This window comes from Penicillium citrinum (assembly GCF_028827155.1).
Source record: "Penicillium citrinum strain IBT 23319 chromosome Unknown utg000001l:1.0-4955037.0:1.0-4956770.0, whole genome shotgun sequence".
In the NCBI taxonomy this organism is placed as follows: Eukaryota; Fungi; Ascomycota; class Eurotiomycetes; order Eurotiales; family Aspergillaceae; genus Penicillium; species Penicillium citrinum.
The window spans coordinates 3,095,058-3,119,472 of record NW_026622686.1 but is presented as its reverse complement, the minus strand read 5'-3'; the positions used below and the strand labels follow the sequence as shown (position 1 = coordinate 3,119,472).

General features: G+C 47.3%; 8 protein-coding genes across 8 annotated transcripts; 5 read left to right on the top strand and 3 right to left on the bottom strand.

Moving 5' to 3' along the window:
* Nucleotides 1-44: 44 nt before the first annotated feature.
* On the bottom strand, nucleotides 45-697 carry N7469_001176 (mitochondrial 54S ribosomal protein uL13m; the record flags this gene model as incomplete). The annotated part of the gene is made up of 3 exons (XM_056640096.1): nucleotides 45-160; nucleotides 227-587; nucleotides 677-697. The coding sequence occupies 3 exons, from the start codon at nucleotides 695-697 to the stop codon at nucleotides 45-47; spliced, it is 498 nt and encodes a 165-aa protein (XP_056505853.1).
* Nucleotides 698-1,005: 308 nt separating this feature from the next.
* N7469_001175 (40S ribosomal protein uS9) lies at nucleotides 1,006-1,909 on the top strand (the record flags this gene model as incomplete). The annotated part of the gene is made up of 4 exons (XM_056640095.1): nucleotides 1,006-1,051; nucleotides 1,117-1,139; nucleotides 1,374-1,445; nucleotides 1,619-1,909. 4 exons carry the CDS (start codon nucleotides 1,006-1,008, stop codon nucleotides 1,907-1,909), a joined length of 432 nt encoding a protein of 143 aa, XP_056505852.1.
* Nucleotides 1,910-3,818: 1,909 nt separating this feature from the next.
* Nucleotides 3,819-8,569, top strand: N7469_001174 (DNA-directed DNA polymerase alpha catalytic subunit POL1; the record flags this gene model as incomplete). Its single annotated transcript, XM_056640094.1, has 6 exons — nucleotides 3,819-4,331; nucleotides 4,394-5,719; nucleotides 5,766-6,122; nucleotides 6,174-6,731; nucleotides 6,791-7,531; nucleotides 7,589-8,569. The coding sequence occupies 6 exons, from the start codon at nucleotides 3,819-3,821 to the stop codon at nucleotides 8,567-8,569; spliced, it is 4,476 nt and encodes a 1,491-aa protein (XP_056505851.1).
* A 639-nt stretch (nucleotides 8,570-9,208) lies between these two features.
* Nucleotides 9,209-10,630, top strand: N7469_001173 (PP2C family serine/threonine-protein phosphatase; the record flags this gene model as incomplete). Its single annotated transcript, XM_056640093.1, has 1 exon — nucleotides 9,209-10,630. The coding sequence occupies one exon, from the start codon at nucleotides 9,209-9,211 to the stop codon at nucleotides 10,628-10,630; it is 1,422 nt and encodes a 473-aa protein (XP_056505850.1).
* A 428-nt stretch (nucleotides 10,631-11,058) lies between these two features.
* Nucleotides 11,059-13,155, top strand: N7469_001172 (uncharacterized protein; the record flags this gene model as incomplete). The annotated part of the gene is made up of 9 exons (XM_056640092.1): nucleotides 11,059-11,111; nucleotides 11,250-11,431; nucleotides 11,489-11,571; nucleotides 11,624-12,168; nucleotides 12,232-12,382; nucleotides 12,448-12,513; nucleotides 12,565-12,673; nucleotides 12,747-12,962; nucleotides 13,028-13,155. The coding sequence occupies 9 exons, from the start codon at nucleotides 11,059-11,061 to the stop codon at nucleotides 13,153-13,155; spliced, it is 1,533 nt and encodes a 510-aa protein (XP_056505849.1).
* A 438-nt stretch (nucleotides 13,156-13,593) lies between these two features.
* On the top strand, nucleotides 13,594-16,226 carry N7469_001171 (DEAD-box ATP-dependent RNA helicase DBP2; the record flags this gene model as incomplete). The annotated part of the gene is made up of 6 exons (XM_056640091.1): nucleotides 13,594-13,640; nucleotides 13,859-14,055; nucleotides 14,125-15,093; nucleotides 15,158-15,265; nucleotides 15,812-15,940; nucleotides 16,012-16,226. 6 exons carry the CDS (start codon nucleotides 13,594-13,596, stop codon nucleotides 16,224-16,226), a joined length of 1,665 nt encoding a protein of 554 aa, XP_056505848.1.
* A 572-nt stretch (nucleotides 16,227-16,798) lies between these two features.
* N7469_001170 (SGNH/GDSL hydrolase family protein) lies at nucleotides 16,799-17,870 on the bottom strand (the record flags this gene model as incomplete). Its single annotated transcript, XM_056640090.1, has 3 exons — nucleotides 16,799-17,435; nucleotides 17,508-17,647; nucleotides 17,739-17,870. Coding segments are annotated over 3 exons (909 nt in total), but the record flags the coding sequence as incomplete, so codon positions are not given.
* A 2,383-nt stretch (nucleotides 17,871-20,253) lies between these two features.
* On the bottom strand, nucleotides 20,254-20,805 carry N7469_001169 (uncharacterized protein; the record flags this gene model as incomplete). The annotated part of the gene is made up of 1 exon (XM_056640089.1): nucleotides 20,254-20,805. The coding sequence occupies one exon, from the start codon at nucleotides 20,803-20,805 to the stop codon at nucleotides 20,254-20,256; it is 552 nt and encodes a 183-aa protein (XP_056505846.1).
* Between the last annotated feature and the right edge of the window lie 3,610 nt (nucleotides 20,806-24,415).

Genomic DNA, 24,415 nt, shown 5'->3' with positions numbered 1-24,415 from the left:
GAGGATTTCATAGTTTGAAGTATGCGAGTAAGTAAAGGGATCATTTATGCGGAGGACTTGGCCTCCTTGAAAGCTTCTTGTACCTTAGGATTGCTCAGAACCGATTCGTTGCCAAACTTGACGATGTTTTCCTTGTAAGGGTGGGCAAGACCTTCGAAAGCTGATAGAAAAGATATATGTCAGAAAGATCTCTTTCCGATACTCCTCGGAGAAAAGAAAAACTCACTTTTGAGTCGGGCCAAGCGCGGCTCCTGGAGCCGGTTCTTGGGCAGCATGCCCTTCACGGCGCGTCGCAATACCTCTCCGCCGCCCCATTTAGCAAACATTTGATCCATTGTCATGCTCTTCAAGCTACCGGGGCGAGTTGTGTGGGTATAATACAGCTTCTGGAAGCGCTTCTTTCCGGTTGTTCGCAAATCATGGCAACCAGCGACAACGACGTAGTCACCGCAGTCTGTCGAAGGATCATAGATAGGTTTGTGCTTGCCCATCAGAACGAGGGCAATTGAGGAAGCCAGACGGCCGAGAGATCGGGAATCAGAGCCAGCATCGACATAATGCCATGCGCGAGAATAAGCAAGACGAGTCTGAAAAGATATATGTTAGTCTAGAGTGCTGGTGTTGGGGTATTTCCGCGGCAAAAATGGACTATCTAGCAATTGCAGTTGGTACACACCTTGCCAACTGTTTGCGACATCTTGTTTAATGCGAAAGGGTGTGAGAGTAGAGTGATACCAGGCCAAACACGCGATCCTTTGCGGCCAGCAGAATCCCCGAACTTTCTGCCGCGGGTCTCCGCAGCATCAGTCATCAATCATGTGACCAAGCCCTAGGCCAGATATGTACTAACCCTGTTAGGACTAGCGTAAGTCTAAGCGAAACCCGCACTCAAGGGCAATTCAGGCGAATCGCCGTAGTGTGGGAATTCGCGGTCGACTTCTTTTCCATCTCCCACGACAACACACTCCCTCCCTATCGACAACCGACCAGGGCCATTTATCCACCATGGCTTCCGTCCCGAGTGTGCAATGCTTCGGCAAGAAGAAGACGGGTGAGTTGAAGTTCTACGAATCTTACAACGAGGATCTTGAAATGCTGATGTTCGAATTTCAATAGCCACCGCTGTCGCCCACTGCAAGGTATGAAGATGATGCCACCCACCCTCTCCCGAAATGTACCCCTCTGCGCCAAATGGAAAATGTGAAAGGAATGCAAAAGGATTATGTGAAATGGTGTCGACAATGGAAATGGTAGAATATTGAAGGATCCGAAAGTTGCGACATCGTGAAATGGTTGTGAAGAAAGGCACACTTGGCGCATGGGAAATTCACCACATTGTCATTGAACAGCACGCTGAGACTTTCGATTTACAGCAAGGCAAGGGCCTCATCAAGGTCAACGGCCAGCCCATCTCTCTGGTCCAGCCTGAGATCCTCCGCTTCAAGGTACGATCCACATCACACAACCTCTAGCCGCCAGCTATGCCAATCGAGCAAAAGAAAGAAAAAGAGGAAGAACCCAAAAAGCAAGAGGTGGAAAATGGAAATACAAAGTCGATGAGAAATGCTGGCGGTGCTTACACCCTGCGGAAAATCAATTCTAACATAATCCAATTTAGGTCTACGAGCCCCTCCTGATCGTCGGCCAGGACAAGTTCGCCGGTGTCGACATCCGCGTCCGTGTCTCCGGTGGTGGTCACACTTCCCAGGTCTACGCCATCCGTCAGGCTATCGCCAAGTCCATCGTCGCCTACTACCAGAAGTACGTTGACGAGCACTCCAAGAACCAGCTCAAGCAGGCTCTCGCCCAGTACGACCGCACCCTGCTCGTTGCCGACAACCGTCGTGCCGAGCCCAAGAAGTTCGGTGGTCGCGGTGCCCGTGCCCGCTACCAGAAGTCCTACCGTTAAATTCCTCGCACCAGTGTATTCTGTTACGCGGGCGAAAGGAATTTATCAAAAAACGGAGGGTGGAACGTCATGTCTTTCATATCTCATCTTACGACTTGTGTTCCATTGTCTTCTTGGTGGATTGGGTTCTTTGGGAGGATTACGGTAGTGCCATGAGTAGCTGCTCGTGGGTAGGATCGACATTCAGTCGGAAAGCGGTCCTTGATCCCGGTACCGGTTGCTGACTGGGTGTGGAGAGGATGGAGATCCTATGTTCTTTTTTTCGCTGGCGCTGTTTCTTCACAGCTGGAAAATATACCTAGCATAGGCCAGGAAAATCTGCTCAAATAACACCGGGTTTTTATCTTGTTCAATCTCTCCTTGTGCATGTCTTAATGAATTTCTCTAGTCATTCAATTGGCTTGGGCAGTTGCTCCAGATCAAGCGGTGATGGGGCTTGATATTAGTAGTCGACTCGTACACTACTAGTACTACGAATATACCAAGTAGTAAGATAGTTCTTGTAAAAGTGAACACGCTAGGAAAGTCCAATTGCAGATCCTGTATGCTATTCAAAATACCCTAGGCTTGCCTAACAGTTCAAATATCTGGGCATGTCACTTCTGTACCCGGTGTTTCCCACAAAATCCCCACGTCCTTGCTGGTCAGCGGGGCTCTAAATGATAACTAGTGCATTATAACATTGCAGATAACTAGTGGCTTCACAGGTCAGAAGGCTATTCGCAGGAATTTCTACTCAAGTACGAAGAAACAACGCTGGGAACTCCTGGTAGACTTGATTGTACCCGCAGCAACTGAAAGGAAGCTACACCGACGCATATCTCACAAGAATTCAGCCATTTTTTCTTCCTCGAATGAGTTCGACCCCGTCACTTTAATTATAGAATAAGTTAAGCAGCTAGGTCACAATCTGTACGTCAAACGCGATAGGTCGCCCACCGAGACTCGAGTATGGTTTCGATACCGAGGAAGGAAATGTGATTCAGTCATTGGCGGAAAGGCGATGGAATTTCCCATTCAGGCTCATACCTCCTGGCCGATGTCGACCTCCCACACTGCGTATCAAAGGTGACCGCGAGAGTGTAGAATTGAACTCTTATTTAGACAGACAATTGACCGGGCAGTGGGGTCTTCTCGCCGAAGAAGTGAACCATTAATCTCCCCTTCAAACTACTGTTTATCTGCAGAGGAGTCTAGGGTGCAAAATACAGATGATTATTGAAGAGACTCCATCAAAGCATCCCAACCTGATTGTCAAGGACTATGAACAGGTACAATACCGTCCCCTAACCCATAAACTGCCTATATACGGGACGTAGATTCCCACCGTTGTGCATTCGGCTAGATCGCCGGTACGGGAATCTGGTCTTTAAAATATCCATATCTATCGGTAAACTTGCGATAGATAAGACTGGAGAGAGTATTTGCCGATGCCACAAGATACACACCTGCCATGATGGCAGTATCGATTATTTCCAAAAGGGCTATACCCAAGCCAAAGTTTCATCCGTAATGCTGTACTTTATAGGATCAGCAAAATTTGCTTTCAAGCCTCATTTCCGGTTGCTCTAGCATGGAGTTTTGACGGGAGAGACAAAATACTGTCATATATGCTTTGACTGTACTCATCAAAGTAGAAACTTGAAGTATCTTAAATCTCGTTCTATGCTGTTCAAAAGAATGACAATGCAGGAAATCAAAATCCCTGCTTTTGATGATACAGATGATATAATAAAGTTAACTTCATTTCAATACTTGAAACAAGCAGAAAAATACTGCCTTGGATTAATCAGGTAAAGTAATGGACATAGAAGCAATAATGGTATGGGACGTCGCAATTAGGGCTGGCACCGACACGGGTTAAGGCGTCAAGGCACCAATCCATTACTAAACCACTCAACGCGCCGCGATGCGCGTCGCGCGCCGTCGAAGGCGCGATCTGCGATTCTCCCTTGTATTCCTTCAGCCCCCGCAACCATTTGTTGCTTCCCAGACCCATCCCGTCTATGGGAAGTTTTCTTATACACAAATAACCATGCCTTCTGCCCGTGACAGATTGGCCGAGCTGAGGGCCCTCCGTGCCTCTGGCAAGAAACGCATCGATACCTACGAAGTCGAAGAACAGGGGGACATTTATGATGAAGTCGACGACGATGGCTACAAGAAAGTCATTCGCAGCCGATTAGACGAGGACGACTTCGTTGTTGACGACAATGGTGCCGGTTATGCAGACGATGGACGGGAGGTCTGGAACGAACGCACCGTGGAATACGACAGTGACGATAGCGATGAATTACCCGCTCAAAGCAAAGCGGCCAAGCGAAAGCGTGAGGAGGAGAAACAGCGAAAGGAAAAGATCAATAACGGTATCTCCAAGTACTTTAACAGCGGTAATGCTGCCGCAAGCGCCCCGAAACCGAAAGTAAGTCAATCTCAAGTATTCAATGCCACCTCACCAGAATCCCTTCTCACATGGCCGAATAGCCCGTGGCTACTGCTGAGGACGATGCCTTCATGGCTGATCTGCTCGGCGAAGTTGACACGAATGTCGTATCCGGCCACATCCCTACACGAAATCTCATAAAATCCGATGCCCGACGAAAAGTTCGTGTGCTCTCCCCACCACTATCAGAGAAGCGTCGCAGCGAAAAAGCTCGTCCGAGAGACGAGAATGACATGCCAAGCTCACCGGTCAAAATGGATCCGCCTACATTGGACTCGGATGGACTCGATGATGGCCCATTGCCCCCTGTTGATGATGACGATGTACACATGAGCGACCCCATGCCTTCATCTCCCATTAGCAAGGCCGTGGAACGCAAGACAGTTGTTCCTATCGTCAAAAAGGAGGAATCAGATGACGAGGACATCGACATGATGGATGTGGCCCAAGCGACTGTTAGCGCAAGTTCCAAAACAGCCAATATCAATATGACCGGCAGCCGACCTCCACCAAAAATCAAGCAGGAGATCCTCCCAACTCCAGCAAGCTCATCACCAGCAAAGGCCACGCCCGAAGTTGTGGATGCCTCTTGGAATGACGTGAGAAGCAAGCTCAATGTGCTGAGCAGCCCGGCTCCTGAAATGCGTTCCTTCGGAAAGCTGCGTGCACAAGACGTAGTGGAAGAAGACGGAAGTCTGCGAATGTTCTGGCTTGACTACACAGAAGTCAATGGTAGCCTCTGTCTTTTCGGAAAGGTTAAGAACAAACAGAACGGATCTTACGCCAGTGCATTTGTCAAGGTCGACAACATCCTACGCAAGCTCTATTTCCTTCCACGCGAGAACCGTCTTAAGCAAGGACGGGAGACTGATGAGGAAGTTGGTATGGAAGACGTCTACCAAGAAGTCGATGAAATGATGACACGCCTGCGCGTAGGGATGCACAAGATCAAACCTTGCACTCGGAAATATGCGTTCGAGATGCGCGGTGTCCCCAAAGAGGGTGAATATCTCAAGCTACTTTACCAATACGACAAACCTGCTCTGCCAATGGACGTAAAGGGTGAGACTTTCTCGCACGTCTTTGGTACCAACACCTCTCTCTTCGAACAATTCGTCCTGTGGAAAAACATAATGGGTCCTTGCTGGCTCAAGATTGACGAAGCCGATTTCTCCGCTGTCAACAATGCTTCCTGGTGCAAATTCGAGTGTCAGGCATCGAAGCCGGGTCTGATTAGCCCGGTTCCAGACTCAGAGAACCTCGACACACCTCCTTTGACTCTCATGAGTCTTTCCTTCCGGACTCAACTTAATGTGAAAGAAAACAAACAAGAGATTCTCTTGGCTAGTGCCAGAGTTTACGAGAATGTCTCTCTCACTGATACTACTCCCCCCCGAAAAACTTCCTTGCAAGACATTCACTGTGATGCGTCCTGCTGGAAACTCATATCCCATGCACTTCGAATCCGAAACCCGAAAACAGCGAGGCACGTTCATGCTTGAGAAGAGCGAGCAGTTCTTGCTCAGCAAATTCTTGGCCTTGTTCGAGAAGATGGATCCAGATGTGATTATGGGCCACCAATTACAAGATGTGGATCTAAGTATCCTTCTTAATCGAATGCGAGAAAAGAAGACACCGGGCTGGCATCGTATTGGTCGTCTCAGACGCGGAGATTGGCCAAAGAACTTCAATAAAGGCGGCAGTTTCTTCGCTGAGCGCCAGCTCATTGCGGGTAGACTGCTGTGTGATGTTGGCAATGACATGGGCAAAGTAAGACTACCTCGATTCTGACAACAGAAAATCCGCTAACCCATTGAATAGTCCCTCATGATGAAATGTCAATCGTGGAGTTTGTCCGAAATGTGTCAGCTCTACCTCGGCGAAGGTAATGTTCGCCAGGAACTGGATGTTGAGGCGGCTTTGAAGACCTGGGCCTCGACCAAAGAAGGTCTTATGAATTTCGTCAATCATGCCGATACTGATACCTATTTCATCGCCGCCCTGGTGCTACGCTTACAAATGCTACCTCTCACCAAGGTGTTGACCAACATCGCTGGTAATTCTTGGGCACGAACCCTAAGCGGTACTCGTGCTGAGCGCAACGAGTATATTCTTCTTCATGAATTCCATCGCAACAAGTATATTTGCCCTGACAAATACTCATCACGTTTGCAAAAAGCCGAAGAGAAGATGCAAGATGGCGATGATGACGATGCTGGTGACAAGAAAAAGAAGGACAAGTATAAGGGAGGTCTCGTTTTCGAACCTGAAAAGGGTCTGTACGATCGATTCATTCTGGTCATGGACTTCAACAGTCTGTATCCCAGCATCATTCAGGAATATAATATCTGTTTCACGACAGTCGACCGAACATCACAGGTATTCGCTCACTGCATGTCTTTCGCAATTGCAAGCCCTGAGCTAACTTTCTAATTCAGGCTGAGAATGAAAACGAGGAGAAGGTTCCTGAGGTCCCATCTTCAGAACAGGAACAAGGCATCCTGCCACGCCTCATTTCAACGCTCGTTGGCCGTCGACGTGAGGTCAAGAAGCTGATGAAAGACAAGCGTGCGACGCCGGAGCAGTTGGCTTTATGGGATACTAAACAACTTGCGTTTAAGCTCACTGCCAACTCTATGTACGGTTGTTTGGGATACACTCAAAGTCGTTTCTATGCTCGACCTTTGGCCATGCTTACTACCTTCAAGGGTCGTGAGATTCTCCGTAGTACGAAAGACCTTGCCGAGAGTAACCAGCTGCGGGTCATCTATGGTGATACTGATTCAGTCATGATCAACACCAATATGGATACTCTCAGCGATGCTCTGAAAGTTGGAGAGGAATTCAAGAAATCAGTCAATGAACGCTATCGACTCCTCGAAATTGATATCGATAATGTTTTCCGTCGTCTCCTCTTGCATGCGAAGAAGAAGTACGCCGCCGTGAATCTGACGGAGGTGGACGGCAAGTATGTTGAGAAACTCGAGGTCAAGGGTCTTGACATGAAGAGACGTGAATACTGTGCTCTTTCCAAAGAAGTCTCCTCCCGACTTCTCAACGACATTCTGTCTGGCGAAGATCAGGAGGTCGTCCTCAACAAAGTCCACGAATACTTGCGCGAATTGGCCCAAAAGATGAAAGACTTCTCAATTCCCAATCAAAAATACGTTATTTATACGGTGAGTGGAGCACATTAGTGTCGAGCAATAGCTAAACTCTAACCTATATGACTACAGAAACTTTCTAAACGGCCCCAAGAGTACCCCAACAAGGAGAGTATGCCGCCTGCACAGGTTGCCCTGAGAGACATTGCTCGGGGTAAGAATATTCGTCCAAACGACGTCATCTCCTATATTGTGACAAGTGGCGACGCGGAGACAGCTGCTCTACCCCCAGCGAAACGATCATACAGCCCTCAGGATGTCCTGAAGCCGAACTCGGAACTCAAGCCTGACGTCGAGTTCTATCTTCTAAAGCAAATATTCCCTCCCATCGAGCGTTTATGTGCGCCAATCCCTGGCACCGACGCTGTCCGTCTTGCTGAATGCCTTGGACTCGACACCCGCAAATACCAGATTAACACCTCGAGTGCTAGCAAACAACAAGATACCGAGATATACCCCCTCGAGTCCCAGATTCCCGATTCTGTGCGCTTTGCTGATGCAGCTCGCTTTACTTTGAAGTGCCGACACTGCAAAGAACAGTCCATCTTTGAAGGGCTGGTGGACTCGCCCGAGATGTGCACTGCTCATGGGATTGTTTGCTCCAGACAAGAATGCCAGAAGCCATTCTCTGTCCTGACAATTGTGGCACAATTAGAGAGTCAGATTCGGGAACAGACCGCGCAATACTACGAGGGCTGGCTGGTTTGTGATGACTCCGCTTGTGGCAACCGTACACGGCAGATCAGTGTGTACGGACACCGATGTCTGGGTCCGCGAGGTCGCGCTGAGGGATGTCTAGGCCGGATGTCATATGAGTATAATGAAAAACGGATCTACAACCAGCTTTTGTACTTCTCTGGCCTGTGGGACGTGGAGAAGGTGAAATCTGCAGCCAGCAAGGAAACTGGTGAGAAGAAAGACAGTCTCGCCGCTCTCGCAGAGTTCAACCGGACCAGATTTGACACGATTAAAACGGTAGCCGATGGTTATCTGAAGAAGTGTGGTCGACAATGGGTCGAGATGGACACACTTTTCCGCTTCATGTTACAATAAATGCCCCAGCGATGCATGACTTTTGGGAATTTGTATATAATCTTTTTTTTCTTTACTTTTGGACCGGTCACGAGGTACTATCAAGTTGCCTAATGCTATCTTCACAATTCTGTTATATAAGTTCAAACTGTAAACAGTCGAGCTTGACTTGATGTCTTTCGACGGTTATCAAAACTATCACCCAGGACTTAAATGCTTAGAATCTGCTGTATAGATCTTTAGTAATTATCTCGAAGACTCAGTTGTGCAAATCAAAGCCACTGCCTAAGGTGGAATACTCGCACTTTCTAAGCCTACTAGACTATCGCGTTCTGTGAAACTACTCCGTATACCTATACGTATCATTGAATGCATGTACCTACATGCAATCATGAACTTGGAGGTATTGGAGTGCTTCGTTCAATGGCTCTTATCAAACGGATCATTTCTTTAACTGCTCGCGGATTTTACATCCGATGTTTATATCATGACTAAGCATGTCATGCAAGGGAGATCCCGAGGTTCAGCGAGATGCAAATGCCGTTGAAAAAGATCAGATTCAAAGATATTCACATTCTTGACACGAAGGCATAAATTGACTGGATTTCTTTAATTGAAAATATATTTTTTTATTCGTTGGCTTCATCTTGGCGCGAGACCATGTTCCTTTCACGCGTGCTTCTCGCTCGCCTAGGTCGTGGAATTGCACGACCACATGCAAGTCATTCTTATTCAACAAAAGTGCCATCTTCCAACCTGAGGAGGAATATTGCTCTTTTTGGATTTATCAGCTCACCTGGAATTTGGTGGTTAACAGCTACACGCGACGATGTACCCTGTTTCGAAGGATCTCCAACACCGCAGATAAAACTTCCGCCGGGTCCATCTAAAGAGGAAATCACACGGATCATTTCTGAAGGGGCTTATTCCCATAAAGTCGATGACGTCTCTGGAGTTCATCGTTATGATGGCACTCAACTGGCTTCTAACGGTCCTTGTGAGGATAGATTCCTCCATGGAAAGCTCCCATCCCCGAGGAAAGATGGCAGTCACTGGATGACTTGGGCTGTATTCGATGGACATGCTGGTTCCCAGACAGCTGACCTTCTGGAGAAACAATTGATGCCATTTTTGGTGCACAAATTGGATCAAATAAAGTCTCTTCCCAACAATGACTCCATGGCTGAAGAATTCATACACCGTGCTATCACCCAAGGATTCTTGGATTTTGACAAAGCGATAGTTGATGCCGCTGTTGATGTGACTCGAAGTAATCTTCCACTGCATGAGAAAGTAAAGCTATTGGCCCCCGCATATGCTGGATCTTGTGCGCTATTGTCTCTCTATGACCCAGCATCGAGTATCCTGCATGTGGCATGCACTGGCGACTCCCGGGCGGTTCTAGGTCAACAAGGCGCAGACGGTAAATGGGAGGTAATCCCTCTTTCTGTTGATCAAACTGGTTACAACGCAGAAGAGGCCGAAAGGCTGCAAAAAGAGCATCCTGGGGAAGAAGAGATGATCAAAAACGGACGGGTACTTGGCTTGGCAGTCTCCCGTGCATTCGGTGATAGCCGGTGGAAGTGGTCTCTCGAATTTCAGAAAGAAATGAAGCAAAGATTTAATGGGCCTGCGCCCTTGACACCCAGATATGATGTGCGGACACCACCATATCTTACCGCAGAACCCGTGATTACATCCACCAAAATCGACCCCAGTAAACCCTCGTTTTTGATCATGGCTTCGGATGGGTTGTGGGATATGCTTTCCAATAAGCAAGCTGTTGATTTGGTGGGGAAGTGGCTCGAGCCGGTAGATAACAGAGTGGAACTGGAACCGACTTATGAACCATTCGACTTTGGTCAATTCTGGAAAGGAATGAATTGGAAGTTCGAAGAAAAGAGGACGACCGTTCAAGACGAAAATGCTGCGGTTCATCTCGTGCGTAACTCTCTGGGTGGCAATCATAATGAGCTGATCGCAGGTCGTCTAGCATTTGGACCTCCCTTCTCTCGACACGTTCGAGATGATATCACCGTTCAAGTTGTCTTTCTAAATGTCCCTGATATAAAAAATATATAGTTCCTGTGATATACTCATGTGCCATATACACACTCTGGCATCAAATTTCGAAACGTTATTGGCATCAGGTTTTTTTTCCGAGTCCGTAATGCCAGGTAGATTACTAGGGTTAGGGTTGTAGAGGAGTTTTTTTCGCGTCAAAGCAAATCCCTTCAACCTGCCGTGATATTGAGCACTAGATACTAACAGATCAGGTAGCTGGTTTGTTGGCAGGTCGGATTATTTTCGAATTGGTCAAAATAAAGTAGACCTGCCTACTGTACAGAATGTAAAAGTGGTCCTCTGCTGCACTTCGACCCACCAAAGCAGAAATCACCGGCTGGCGGGGAGAGCTGCTGCTATCGGTTACCGTATTTTGCCTCCCCCACCTCCCGGCGGCTTTTCAACTTCGTTCCATCTCGCACTAGCAGATCAATTTGGCTTGAGTCATGTCAGTCAAGCGGGTTCTGGTTATCGCAGGGTCCGATAGCTCAGGTGGCGCGTAAGTCATTCTCATCCCGTTTCCATTCGCCGGGAATCAGCCATCCTCCGATGACGGGCTACCATCTGGAAACCTTCCAATAATGCTGCTTGAACAATAACTTGTCAAATGGATATAAAAGTCTAATTGATCATACAGAGGACTAGAAGCCGATCAGAGAGTTCTGGCTGCCCACGGTGTTTATGCTCTTACAGCTACGACAGGGCTCACGGCGCAAAACACGCTTGGCGTACAGGACATCTTTATTGTTCCCGCAGAGTTTGTGAAGAAGCAAATCAATGCGGGCCTTGAAGATGTCGGGACTGACGTTGTGAAGCTGGGTATCTTGTCTTTCAGTCTGTGTGATTAGACTACCAGCTCTTTCTGACTTTGAATAGGAATGCTGTCGTCGGCTGAGACCATTGATGTCATCGCGGAGACACTGCAAGCACACAAATTGCCCCCAATCGTCCTTGATCCGGTAAACCACCAGCCCAAAATTTTTTGTCCGATGAATACTGAAAATCAATTAGGTTATGGTATCTACTAGTGGATCACAGCTGCTGCCTGAGAAGGCTGTGAAAGAGCTTCGCGTGAAACTTCTCCCTCTCACGACTGTTCTGACTCCCAATATCCCAGAGGCTCAGCTACTTATCAAGGATGCCGGTGCTGAAGCTCCCGAGCCCACAGACCTCCCTGGCCTGATTGCACTGGCTAAACAAATACGCTCACTGGGCCCTAGAGCGGTACTTCTCAAGGGTGGTCATCTTCCTCTGACTAAGGACCACAAAACGGCGCCAACCCCACAAGATGCAACTACTGTGGTTGATGTCCTTGTTGATGGAGATACCACGACATTGTTCGAGACAGAGTACCTTATTTCTAAAAACACACACGGAACCGGTTGCTCACTAGCATCAGCGATTGCGGCGAACTTGGCTCAAGGAAAAGACATGGTTCGGGCAGTTCGAAGCGCCGTGCGGTTCGTCGAAGTGGGTATTAAAACAAGTACTGATCTTGGCAAAGGAAGCGGGCCTATTAACCACTTCCACTCTATATACACCATGCCATTTGCACCGTATGTCAGCATTCTTTTTCTCACTTTGCTTGTTGAACAACTACTAACGCAGTATCTATTAAGTGGACGATTCCTTGAGTACATTTTAGACCGCCCAGATGTTCAACGCGTTTGGGAGAGATTCACTCACCATGATTTCGTCGAGGGTATGGGTCAGGGTACGCTTCCACTGGGTCGATTCAAAGAATATCTCGTTCAGGATTATCTTTATCTTGTGAGTCCCTCCCTACACCGCACACGGTCTCGGAGAGTGTTCGTTGACAATTTGATTTTCCAAAGGTCCAATTCGCTCGAAGCAACTCCCTTGCCTCGTACAAAGCAAAATCAATGGATTCCATAGCGGCGGTAAGCAATCATTTTAAATGCGTATCCATATCACATCTAATCAGAATTCAGTCCGCGCGGATTGTACTGCATATTCAGCGGGAGATGGCACTGCATCTGGACTATTGTGCTTCATTTGGCCTGTCTAAAGAAGAGATCGAGGCACACACAGAAACGATAGGTCAGTATAATTGATTTATTCTCCGTAGAAGTCAAACACCAAGGCGACTGACGGCTTTTTTCCCATGCAATAGCTTGCACTGCATATAGTCGATATATCTTAGACGTGGGCCAGTCAGAGGATTGGCTGGCCCTGCAGATGGCTCTGGCTCCTTGTTTGATCGGCTATGGCGCCATTGCCAGACGACTTTATTCCGAAGAAGGTACCATTCGAAAGGGAAATCAATACTGGAAATGGATTGAAAACTATGTTGCCGAGGATTATACAGAGGCCGTTCGTCTCGGGTCTGGTAAGTTAATTCGAAACTCCTTAAAACTCAAAATTTTTCGATAATTCCCGGACTAATTCAAATAGAACTGCTGGAGCAGCATATGCAAAAGGTATCACCTAGTCGCATGGAGGAACTGATACAAATCTTTGTTCGGGCGACAGAGTTGGAGATTAGTTTCTGGGACATGGGTCTGAGTGACCAGAAGGTGTGAGAAGATTGATGCTCTTCTCAAGTATAGAAATGCATTCCGATAAAATCACACTTGCCCTGTGAACATTGACTCCATTATGAATCCTATCCTCATTTGATTGAAATAGTAGTTCTACTTCTACCGTGTCTGTACAATATGTATGTACTGTAGTACAGTAGCCTCACAAACATGTTGACCAATCAGCGCCCACAAATTCCTTCGTTGAAAAAATCGCGGCTCTCCGATAAGTCACGTGTACACTAAGCCCGATATGGAAACTTTTTTTTTTTTTGCCTCCTTCCGCTCCCCTGGCGATTTTCTCGTTCCTTCCTTAAGTTCTCAGAGAACTCATCCTTGTCAACCACCTTTCCCTGCTCTTTTCTCTCTCTTATCCTCTTCTCATATTCCTCATACTCCTTTGCCCTCGAATTCCTTTTAAAACAAAACACAGCTTCCATCATGTCTTACGGCGGTGGTGGCTACTCCCGCGGTGGTGATTCTTACCGGTAAGTTTCTTTCATCCTTCGGGATCAACCCCCTTGGTCGCGTTTTCGACATCTTCTAGCGTGTGTACTCTCCCATCTGGTGCATTTGGCTTTGAAGTCAATGGAGAAGTCTTCTAGATTACGCCAGGCTCTTTGACAGACACTCTTTGTTATGTTTGCCAGTCGATCGACCCGCGTATCCTTTGTCGTTATGAACATGTGCTAATATTTCTCACCAGCTCCCGTGGCGGCGGAGGTTATGAGAACGGTGGTTCCAACGGCTACTCCAACGGAGGTGGCTATGGTGGAGGTGGCTACGGAGGTGGCCGCGGTGGTGGTTATGGCGGCGGTGGCTACGGTGGTGGTGGTGGTTATGGAGGCGGCGGTGGTGACCGCATGTCCAACCTTGGCCAGGGTCTGAAGCAGCAAGACTGGGGTAAGTTTTCAATTTCAGATGCAATTCTCAGCTCCACCGACCACAAGAATACTAACAATGACCCATTAGACCTGAGCTCTTTGCCCAAGTTCGAGAAGTCCTTCTACAAGGAGCATGAGAATGTTACCGAGCGCTCGGAGGAACAAGTTCAGGAGTTCCGCAAGCAGAACCAGATGGCTGTCCAGGGTAAGGGTGTGCCCCGTCCCGTTGAGACCTTCGACGAGGCTGGTTTCCCTCAATACGTCCTGTCCGAGGTTAAGGCTCAGGGCTTCCCCAAGCCCACCGCTATCCAGTCTCAGGGTTGGCCCATGGCCCTCTCTGGACGCGACGTCGTCGGTATCGCCGAGACTGGTTCCGGAAAGACCCTTACCTACTGTCTTCCTGCTATTGTCCACATCAATGCCCAGCCCCTGCTTGCTCCCGGCGATGGCCCCATTGTTCTTGTTCTTGCTCCTACTCGTGAGCTGGCTGTTCAGATTCAGGCCGAGATCACCAAGTTCGGCAAGTCCTCCCGCATTCGCAACACCTGTGTTTATGGTGGTGTCCCCAAGGGCCCTCAGATCCGTGATCTGTCCCGTGGTGTTGAGGTTTGCATTGCCACTCCTGGCCGTCTTATCGATATGCTGGAGGCTGGCCGTACCAACCTTCGTCGCGTTACCTACCTGGTTCTCGATGAGGCTGATCGCATGCTGGACATGGGTTTCGAGCCTCAAATCCGCAAGATCATTGGTCAGATTCGCCCTGATCGTCAGACTTGCATGTGGTCTGCCACCTGGCCCAAGGAGGTTCGCCAGCTTGCCTCTGATTTCCTGAACGACTATATCCAGGTCAACATTGGTTCGACGGATCTGTCTGCCAACCACCGTATCACTCAGATCGTTGAGGTCATGTCCGACTTCGAGAAGCGTGATCGCATGATCAAGCACATGGAGAAGATCATGGAGGACCGCTCCAACAAGATTCTTATCTTCACTGGTACCAAGCGTATCGCCGACGAGATCACTCGTTTCCTCCGTCAAGATGGATGGCCCGCACTTTGTATGTCTCGATCTTATCCTTTCTCTCTCCATGGCCACATTTGCTAACAATTCCCTCTTTCCAGCCATTCACGGTGACAAGCAGCAACAAGAGCGTGACTGGGTCTTGAATGAGTTCAAGCAGGGCAAGAGCCCCATCATGGTGGCCACCGATGTGGCTTCCCGTGGTATCGGTATGAACAAACTACAACCCCCTCCTCCCCTCCCCAACTTCCCTTATGTTCCCCCCTGAGGAGCCCTTGTAAAACTCACCCGTGTGATGTTGTATAACTCAAATGACACGGTGCTCAACTCTCTTGAAGCGTGTTGGATCATACACGACTCGTCCAGGCGGACTGTCAGGTCATCTCAAATGGTTATCATACCAGGAGGACCTTGGACTTACGATGCAGCGTAGCAGACAGCAGTTCCTGGCAGGATTTCTCCGACTCCTTTGTGGCAAAAAAAAAAAAACTCGTGAACGAGTTGGAGTTTTCATTTCTCAACCGTTGTTTCTGATCTGTTCAAGCTGCATTTCCAAGGTTACTCTAGGACCACGATTCACCGTCATCTCATGGACTCGCTTCCTTGTTCCCCGGGATTTTACTTTTCTTCAAAGAAGGCCCATGAAGAGAGCAGTGATGCATCTAAGTCTTGCACGACTGAGAAGGGGCCCTCTACGGCCATCACCATATTATTTCCCCACTAATGCTTTGTATGCTAACCAAACCGTATTCAAGATGTTCGCGATATTACTCACGTGTTGAACTATGACTACCCCAACAACTCGGAGGACTATGTCCACCGTATTGGCCGTACTGCTCGTGCCGGTGCTAAGGGTACTGCCATCACGTTCTTCACCACTGACAGTATGTCTCCCCCCCGCTTTTACACTTTCCACTTTTTCGCCCAGATATCTAATCCTTTCTTCTCTCTGCAGACTCCAAGCAGGCTCGTGACTTGGTCACCATTCTTTCCGAGGCCAAGCAGCAGATCGATCCTCGCCTTGCCGAGATGGTTCGCTACAGCGGCGGCGGAGGTGGTGGTGGCCGCTGGGGCGGCCGTGGGCGCGGTGGTTGGGGAGGCCGTGGCCGTGGTGGTGGCGGCTTCACTGGCTCCAACAACAGCGCTCTGGGTGGCAACCGTCGCTGGTAAGCTCATTTGTCACGGAGCAATCTTTTCAGGTTGCCCTGTTTTGTCACCGGTAGACTTCCTTTCTTTGCTTTACTTCAGTTACTTGCGTAATTCGGTATGGGCGGCGTTATTTCGATGTCATAGACAGTCTTACATGATTTTTCTTACCGGCTACATGGGATTCTGGCGACGAACTCATCAGATCTTTGTTTGCAGCTGTTCTCGCAGACCCTAGAGCTTTGATTCACATGGCCAAAATCATACATGTTGATTATTCACAAAAGTTTTCTCATGTTCTAGGGAAAGATTTCAGCGTCATGTTGCTTGACCTGGTCAACATCAGGTCACAGTGTGTATGTTCATAGTGAAAAGTTGGCATTCTTCAAGTTTACCTCCCCAGATATCAAATCTGTAGTTTGAACCTGTACAGCAAAAATCTCACTCGAGTCCAGTTTACTAGGGATAGTAGACAGTGAACATGTAGCCATCCATTTGACCAACTCCAAGTGTTAGGCCAACAAGTTGTGGCCGCTGTCCTTACGCTAACGTAGCCTCCATGAATATGTCCAAGTTCCAAGGTCCAATCGAGAAAATCACGAACTCTTGAGCCATTGCTGCAGTTCCTCTGCCAAGATTTGATGCACATGGCTAGTCATATGACCTGAATTGAACCAGAAATACTGATCCAGCGGCGTGGGACATCCATAATTTGAATAATTCTCTTCAATATCTGGCTGGTTATATCCAGCGCAGTAATTCGTCGTGTTCACAATGCCATATCGAGCTGGATGATCCAAGATCTTGCTTAAATGTGTATGGGCATCGAATACTCTCGCCTCGACGTCCATCTTCTCACGCTGGAAAAGATGCGCATGTTCAATTAGAGCGTCATTATACCATTTGATTTGTGTTGCGTTGGGATGGGGTGAGCTGGAAGCTTGGTTTCCTGGTGTGCGGTCGAGAGGAGGGAGGTTCATGAAGAGGAATGATCTATGGCCGAGGTTATAAAGGTCGGTTACTGAATTGAAGACGGTTTTTATCAGGTTTTCGTAGAATTTAGCGAAGTCGACGCTGTATTTTGAGCTGTCGTTGATATCGTTGATGCCAATCCAGATAGCTATTAGGGATTCTTTGGGTCGAAATAGTTTTGACAATGGTTTGTAAGCATATTGTTGATACTGGAGGGTTTGGTTGATCAGGGAGACGGTGAAATTATGGTGCAAAGGGATACTGTTGGTTTAATTGTTGTTGTTAGTAACTTAAATAGGGCTTTGTCTGTTTTCAAAAGGTGATAGTACGGACTAATCGGTAGAAATGTCGGAGCCTGCGAAAGCAAAGTCCCAAAGTTGTTTTTCGCAGGATTGAGGCGAGATTAGACCTGGCTTGATGCCACACTCTGTGAGATGTTCCACCCAATTCGGGCCTCCTTCTGCAGTTGATGTCTAGCAATATGTCTTTAGTTCAGTGTCATGGATTTAGAGAGAGAGAGAGAGAGAGAGAGAGAGAGAGAGAGGAGAATGAAAAGATATTTACCTGATTCTGTACAATCTTGTTAGAAAGCAATGTTTTCTCCTCAAACGCAAAATTGAAGGCATCCCCAATGAAGCTATAGTTCTGATGTCCGTGTATTCCTTGCACGTAGGTGTATGAGTCTCCAAATGCAATTCTTGGCCGAAGTCAGATCAAATTTAGAAACTAGCGGTATATTTGAAATACTATTAGGAGTTGCTACACTTACAGGGCCTTTTTTGATGACCATTGGAACTTTTCTGCTGCTCTTGCAGTTGGTGATGCATTCACAATGGGTCTGGATAACAGTACTAAAGAAAACAATATCACTGAGGCCTTCATTTCTGGCTTGGGTCTTGCTCGTGGTATGACTATGGCAATGGTGATATCCCTCGTCCGTGGCCAATTGCATCATTTATACTATTCATACATGGCATCTTACTCTTTCAGAAGTTCCCTGGTATTCAAAGTACCCCGCAAAAATCGCACAGACCGGGGTAATTTCACAATAGACGGACAGAATTTTTCCGTGGACCGGGTCTAGACGACAAATAGTAGTCACTCAGTTGGTGTGAGTTGAACAAACTTGAAGGTTTGTTCAATTCACGAAATGTCCTATAATCGGAATTGAAAGGTCTAATTCGGCCGGATTCTGTCTGCCAGAATGATATGTGGTTTGAGATCCTCCATATTTATACTTCGGTAGGGCTGGAATTATCCATAACTTGAGTTGATTCACATTCCAACGTGAGCAGTACTGTAATCACTCGGACTCAAGAGTGATTACAGTACTCAGCAACAGTAACCAGTGCTACTTGTTACCTGGGAGTATTAGCTGTTGCAAATCTACAGCATACTATGCTAATCGTATATATAGTATATCCACGATTCTAACGACAAAGCCTATCAAAAACCAAATCTAGCCTAGTGCTCAGTCTAGTACGCCTGTTCCTAGCTTATGCCCCCAAATGTCAAAGCTTATGCTTAAATGGTCCACAGCGAGGCTGTGCGGATGCTAGTGGTATCTTTGCTTTGGTCCCACGGCAGATGGTCTACATACTAGCGATGATACGCAGAAGGAGCCTCATCTGAGCAGATCGATTTGTGTCTCGCTTCCGATGAGCCGAGTATAGTGGCTTTACTGTTAACCTAAACAAAGGTAACTAGACAATGTCATCCAGTTGGAATGACAATCTTACCCCATACTTCACACGGAGATCGCTTCACGAGACAATTCATCAAACAAGATCAAACTCCGAGGTCAGTACTTTGGAAGACATGGCACGAAAACAAGGAACCCACAAAAAAAAAAAGAACAATAGAATTACTTTCCGGCCAACGCATATTTGACGATCGGGCCGCAAGATTACCAGCAACAGCCAAATTTAGACGAGCTGCATTGCGGCATCCCCAAAATTGAGAACAGGACCCATGTGTATATTTCTTTTAACTTCCATCCACTGAGAAGGTACACGTTGGCTGCCGAGCATGAAAGATATACATGCATTGGCCTCAAAAGCTTCTCTGAATTTGCAGCTGGTACATACGACAGTTCCCAAGCGAGTCACCTGCAGCCGGTTTTACCAGCCCCTTTGACGTTCTCAATTTCCGTCCAATATCAACAATACACATCCCAGCCTTGAACTAGTATTAGCCAAGAAATAACACAGATTCTTTACCCCCGTCTTCCGCTATACGACGGTCCTCCGCTATACGAATCCCGGTAATGTCGACTTTTGGCAAGCCGTCCAGTCTTGGGACCCCGCGTCCTCAGGATGCACTAGCTGGACACGGCCCCCGTCATGCAATGCAGCTACTTGGGTGCGCGCGGGCTGCCTCTTGCAACCTGCGCGGAGCAGACGTAGAATATGCATGGAAAATGTAACCTCTTCCTCGGCTGGATCGGATTTAAGTCTCTAGGGCTGGCTGTGTAAATATTTATTTTCTGGTTTCTTTTTAGGCGGGAGGAGATGAGTCCAATTGTCTTTACCAGTCGACAGCCACAGTGGAAACGCGGACATTAAACATCGAGATGGAAAGTCAGCCAAGTGAGACTCCACCAACTGAGTGCTCTGGATGATAGATATTGGCTTTTCGGGCTTGGTTTGTGATGGGAGATCTATTTGATTACATATTATTTTAAAAATGTCTTTCTGTCTAGTAATTTACATAGTACGGAATTATTGATGTATCGAGGACTGGATCATGGAGTATTTACGTCAGAAGCCCAGTCACTCTTGAAGTACTTGGTACATTTTTCAAAATGTCTACTCCGCATCAATATCCTGCTGATCCCCTGTCTCGGAACTCATATCCTTGATTAGACTGACCTAGTGTGGCTGTCTTTTGTCTGGCCTTGTTTTGGTCAGCAAGTACAATGCTCATACGGAGCTCCGTATGGAATACCGGAGTATCAATACTGTACACAGACAAGTCCAATATTGCTCATTCCCCATCCCCACCCCCCTTATCCTTATCCCTGCTCCGTACTTACATACAAGTAGTACTTTGTTCTGTTCTCTGCACAAGACTCTGCACATTAGGTGTGCTCATAACTTTTCTCATTCCACATCTCCGCTCTGTCTTTCTCCTTAGCCGAGGATTGAACAAGATCGGTCCCATCGCCGCGTCGCCGGGCTTCCAAAATCAGGACAGATTCAGCCAAACAGGTAAAAAGCCCGGAACATTTGAACTTGATCAACATCTGGGATGCAGGGCGCACGGTCGACCATTCTCCTTCGAGGTCTAATTTGATCTGCCGAAGGATGGGCGGGTAAGACTTACCGTCTACGGCGTAGCATCCTATGCCGCTCCACTCTGCAACTGGCCAGTGCAGGCAAAGTGGGAAAGCCAGCAGGTGTTCCAACTGCGCCAAGTGGGTTCGCACCGTACCCTGAGCACGGGGCGTATCTCCTTCGGCAAGAGGAGGATGGGCGAGGTACCCGAGATTGACAGCTCTAGCTCTCTCCTGGGGATCATCGTGGGCAATCTGGATACTTGAGAGAGCTAGTGCCAATACCAGGTCCAGAGCTGTTCTGGGGAACGCGAACGTGTTGTCCCAGATTTTTTCCAGCTGGTACATACAGTACATAGTACGGTTCCAGCGGAGTCTGATTTCTTTTTCTCCGGAGTAAATCCGTACTGGATCTGCTCTACATAGTACAGTACAGTATGTACAATATGCACATCGTAGTGATTTCCTTTTGAATTCTGTTTGCCACAGATATCAAGATTGACGGTAGGATCACCAGAAGTAATGAATCAAACTCTGATCTAAGTACATCTGTACATACTGGACATACATAGTACATACATATATATACTACTATGCATGTCTAGTAAAGCCACAGCCGCGGAAAGCGCTTTCTAACGGTGACCGTTGAAAGACGCAGGGGCGAACGCAAAATTAGGAGACTTGATCCGTCCTCAGAATGAGGAGAAGGCACTTGCTACAACAATGTCATCTCTTCACGTAAAGTATACTTGGTACATAGTACATATCTGGACTCCATAGCCCGGGCAGTCTGTCTTCCGACTCCGACTCCAACTTCATAAAGGTTCGGGTCAGTGCTGACTCCATCCCAAAACAGGAGGACATGAAAACTGGAGACTGAAAGCGAGGCCACACTGGACGCAACCCAAGCCGCGGAGACATGCGGTTGCGGCGTCCAATGACTGAGATGCCATATGAATTTGATATCGATCATCCCGGAAGAGCGTCCGGATATCCCGTATGGGCCTCAATCACGCTGCCACGGAGCTCTCCGCGGACCTGGCCCGCCGGGCGCGACCTCGATAGCGGAGTTACTTACAGGTTGCCGATTATAGACTTTTCTTCGTATGTACTGTACTTTGTACGATATACGGCCAAAAAGCAGGTTCCTGTAGGTTTATATCCTGTGGCTTTTTTTTTTTTGAGGCATTTATGATATTCAATGATCCATCATGATCATCCAAGAAGTATCCTGGTCCGTTGGTATGGAGGATGCTTTAGGGAATTAATTGGGTCGATGTGAGTTCCCTTTTTCTCTGCTCAGATAATCTGACTCCATTCGGAATTCATTGAGAGGTTGGTTCTGTCTCGTTCTGTTGCTTTCGTTCTTTGCTTCACCGGTAGTGGATGAACCAGGTCCGCCTGCGCGGGGGAACGAAAAGCTCCAAGGAGATACAGACAGCCAATCAGAATTTGACCGGCGAGACAGTGGCCACGCTTCCCTATTTTTATTTTCTTTTACCTACTTACTATGTACAGTAGTATTTTCATTCTTGTTTTTATGGACCTTTTTTTTTTAAAAAAAAAGTCATTTTCCTTTCCAAGATGGGAGCCTTGCATTGTTCTGCAGCCCGTTTCCTTCCTATCTGAAGAGAAAACAGGACCAACCGAAAAATAAAATAAAAATAACAAAGTGTGTTGAAGCAGGTTTGGATCCACTTTTTCTTTAATTTTCACGAGGCTGCCCTGTGAATAGTGGGAAAAAAAAGTCAAATTGCCCGGAGAGCCGCCGATGCTCCGCTGCTGGACCAGGAAGGAGAGAAAGACAAGCTCTCCATAAAGAATTAAATACAACTGATAATAGCAACCACCAGAATCTGGAGTTACAGTAAGAAATAAAACAGAAATGGGGCAGTAGGTTACTAGTCAACGGGGGGGGGGGGTAAGGACCAATTGACGATAAAACGGGCATTCCCAGTTTCTTGCTTTGTTCCCTCCCCCCCTTTTCCCCTTTGCGATGCTTACGATGGAGTCGGATTCTATAATTACTTGCAGTCGTATGATAGGCGGGGTGGGAAAAAAAAAGCCAATGCCCTTAGGTAAAGCATTGAGGGGGAAGCCGGGAACCACGGTAGCCCTCTTCTATCAGAAAGTATCGGCCAGCAACGAACGAGTACGGGCGAATCACCAGGGTGGGGACTATCCCCCCCCCCCCTATTCCTTGCATTACGATTATGATTATGATTATATTATTATATTTTCTTTTGCTTTTCTTTTTCATCGTTGACTCGGTACGGGGTAAGAAAGGAGGGAGGTTGCTTTCTTCATTTTGCGGAATATTCCGCCGGTCTCTAATCAGTAATTCCATTTCTTCATACTGTAGTCGATTACTGAAGCAATTCCGGGTGTAGTCCGTATTGTATACTCAATTCCCACATCCAATTCTTGACCGTAGTATACAAGAATCGTAAGAGGTGTCATGAGTCCAGATAGCCTCCGATCACGCTGGGTGGGGTTTTGTTTGGCTCCACCGGCGCGTTCCTGGGTATTATCGTACAGTACGGAGTACTACAAGTACGGTACGGACGGCGATGGAGTTCCATAGGAAGTAGCGCTCAATCAATCATCAATGCGAGACGGACTAGATCATCAAGACATGTACAATTCTCACCCATTCAACATGACATACATACCCATATTATGCTGCATAGTAAATGTATGCACATATCCACGTATCTAATCTGTAATACATTGAATCAACATCCACAATGAAAAGAATGAAAAGGGATATGTACTCATGAGGAAGCCGGGTTCAACCGCCTCGGCTCTCACACTGCTGTGAGGGTCATTTTGGCCCTAAAAGCCCCACTTATAACACTAACCTGTTTTGGGACCAAACACTCAAACCTAACTGGGGGATCCACCGTCCACGCTAGCCCTGGTCCTCCCGAGGTCGCTTGGATTTCCCCCGGCTTGCGCTATGCCTTGTTCTCCTTTAGTTGCACCGGGCCCGCTGCCTGCTATCCTCCATTAGGCATCGTTTCCACCACTTTTTCTCCCACCCCGTTGAGGTTCCTCGGGCACGCCATTTCCTAGCTGCCTCTTGGCTCCCATCTGGCTTTAGCGCCGGTTCTCCCCCTCTTACATACTGTTATGCTGTACTGTATGGACTGCTCTTACTGTACTGTACATAGTCCTACTCCCCCTGACTCCCGCATCGTCGCCGGTCACAGCGCGATCTTGGTTGGTACCCACGGAGCAGACGCTAGGTTCACCGTCGTGAGACGCGCCCGGATTGCGGGTAGACTAGTCTGATGGGAGGCTAAATCCAATATCACTAAGATCACTAAGACATCACTAAGAAAGTGTACATCTACTTTGTTCTTACTTCAAAAAGACCGAGATTGAACGGGATCTCACCCAAATCAAATGAAGAAAAAAGGAGGAAAAGGAAAATAATAATAATAATAATAAATAAATCAATAAAAAAAACCCAAGAAAGAAAACCATAATTTACATTAATACTGTAATAATTTTCGCCACTTTTTTTATTCACCCCCCCCCCCCCTTCCTGTCTTTTCCCCTGGGCTCCGCAGCAAGAAAAAAAAATAATAATAAAAAAGAAAAAAGAAAATTTCCCATCACGCGGGAAATGGAACACTTAGCCGGTGTGTGAGGGGAAAGGGGGCCAACCCAGTCGGAGGATTGTGTGGAAAAGGGAATGGGCCCGTAGAGAATTAAGATTCATTTGAATGAATTGAATGATTTGATTCGATTAATTCCACTTTTCGACTTCCTCCCGATGTGGTAAGAGGAGGGCATGATAAAGGCTGAGAGATATGAGTACAGTATGATCTACTTTAGTTACGGACGGAGTATGAGTTAGTATATACTGTTCTACTAGTATAGTGTGGTCCTACACTAGTTATAGAGAAGTAGTAATGGTAGATTAAAATATTCCATTGCTGTACTATGTATAATGTACAAA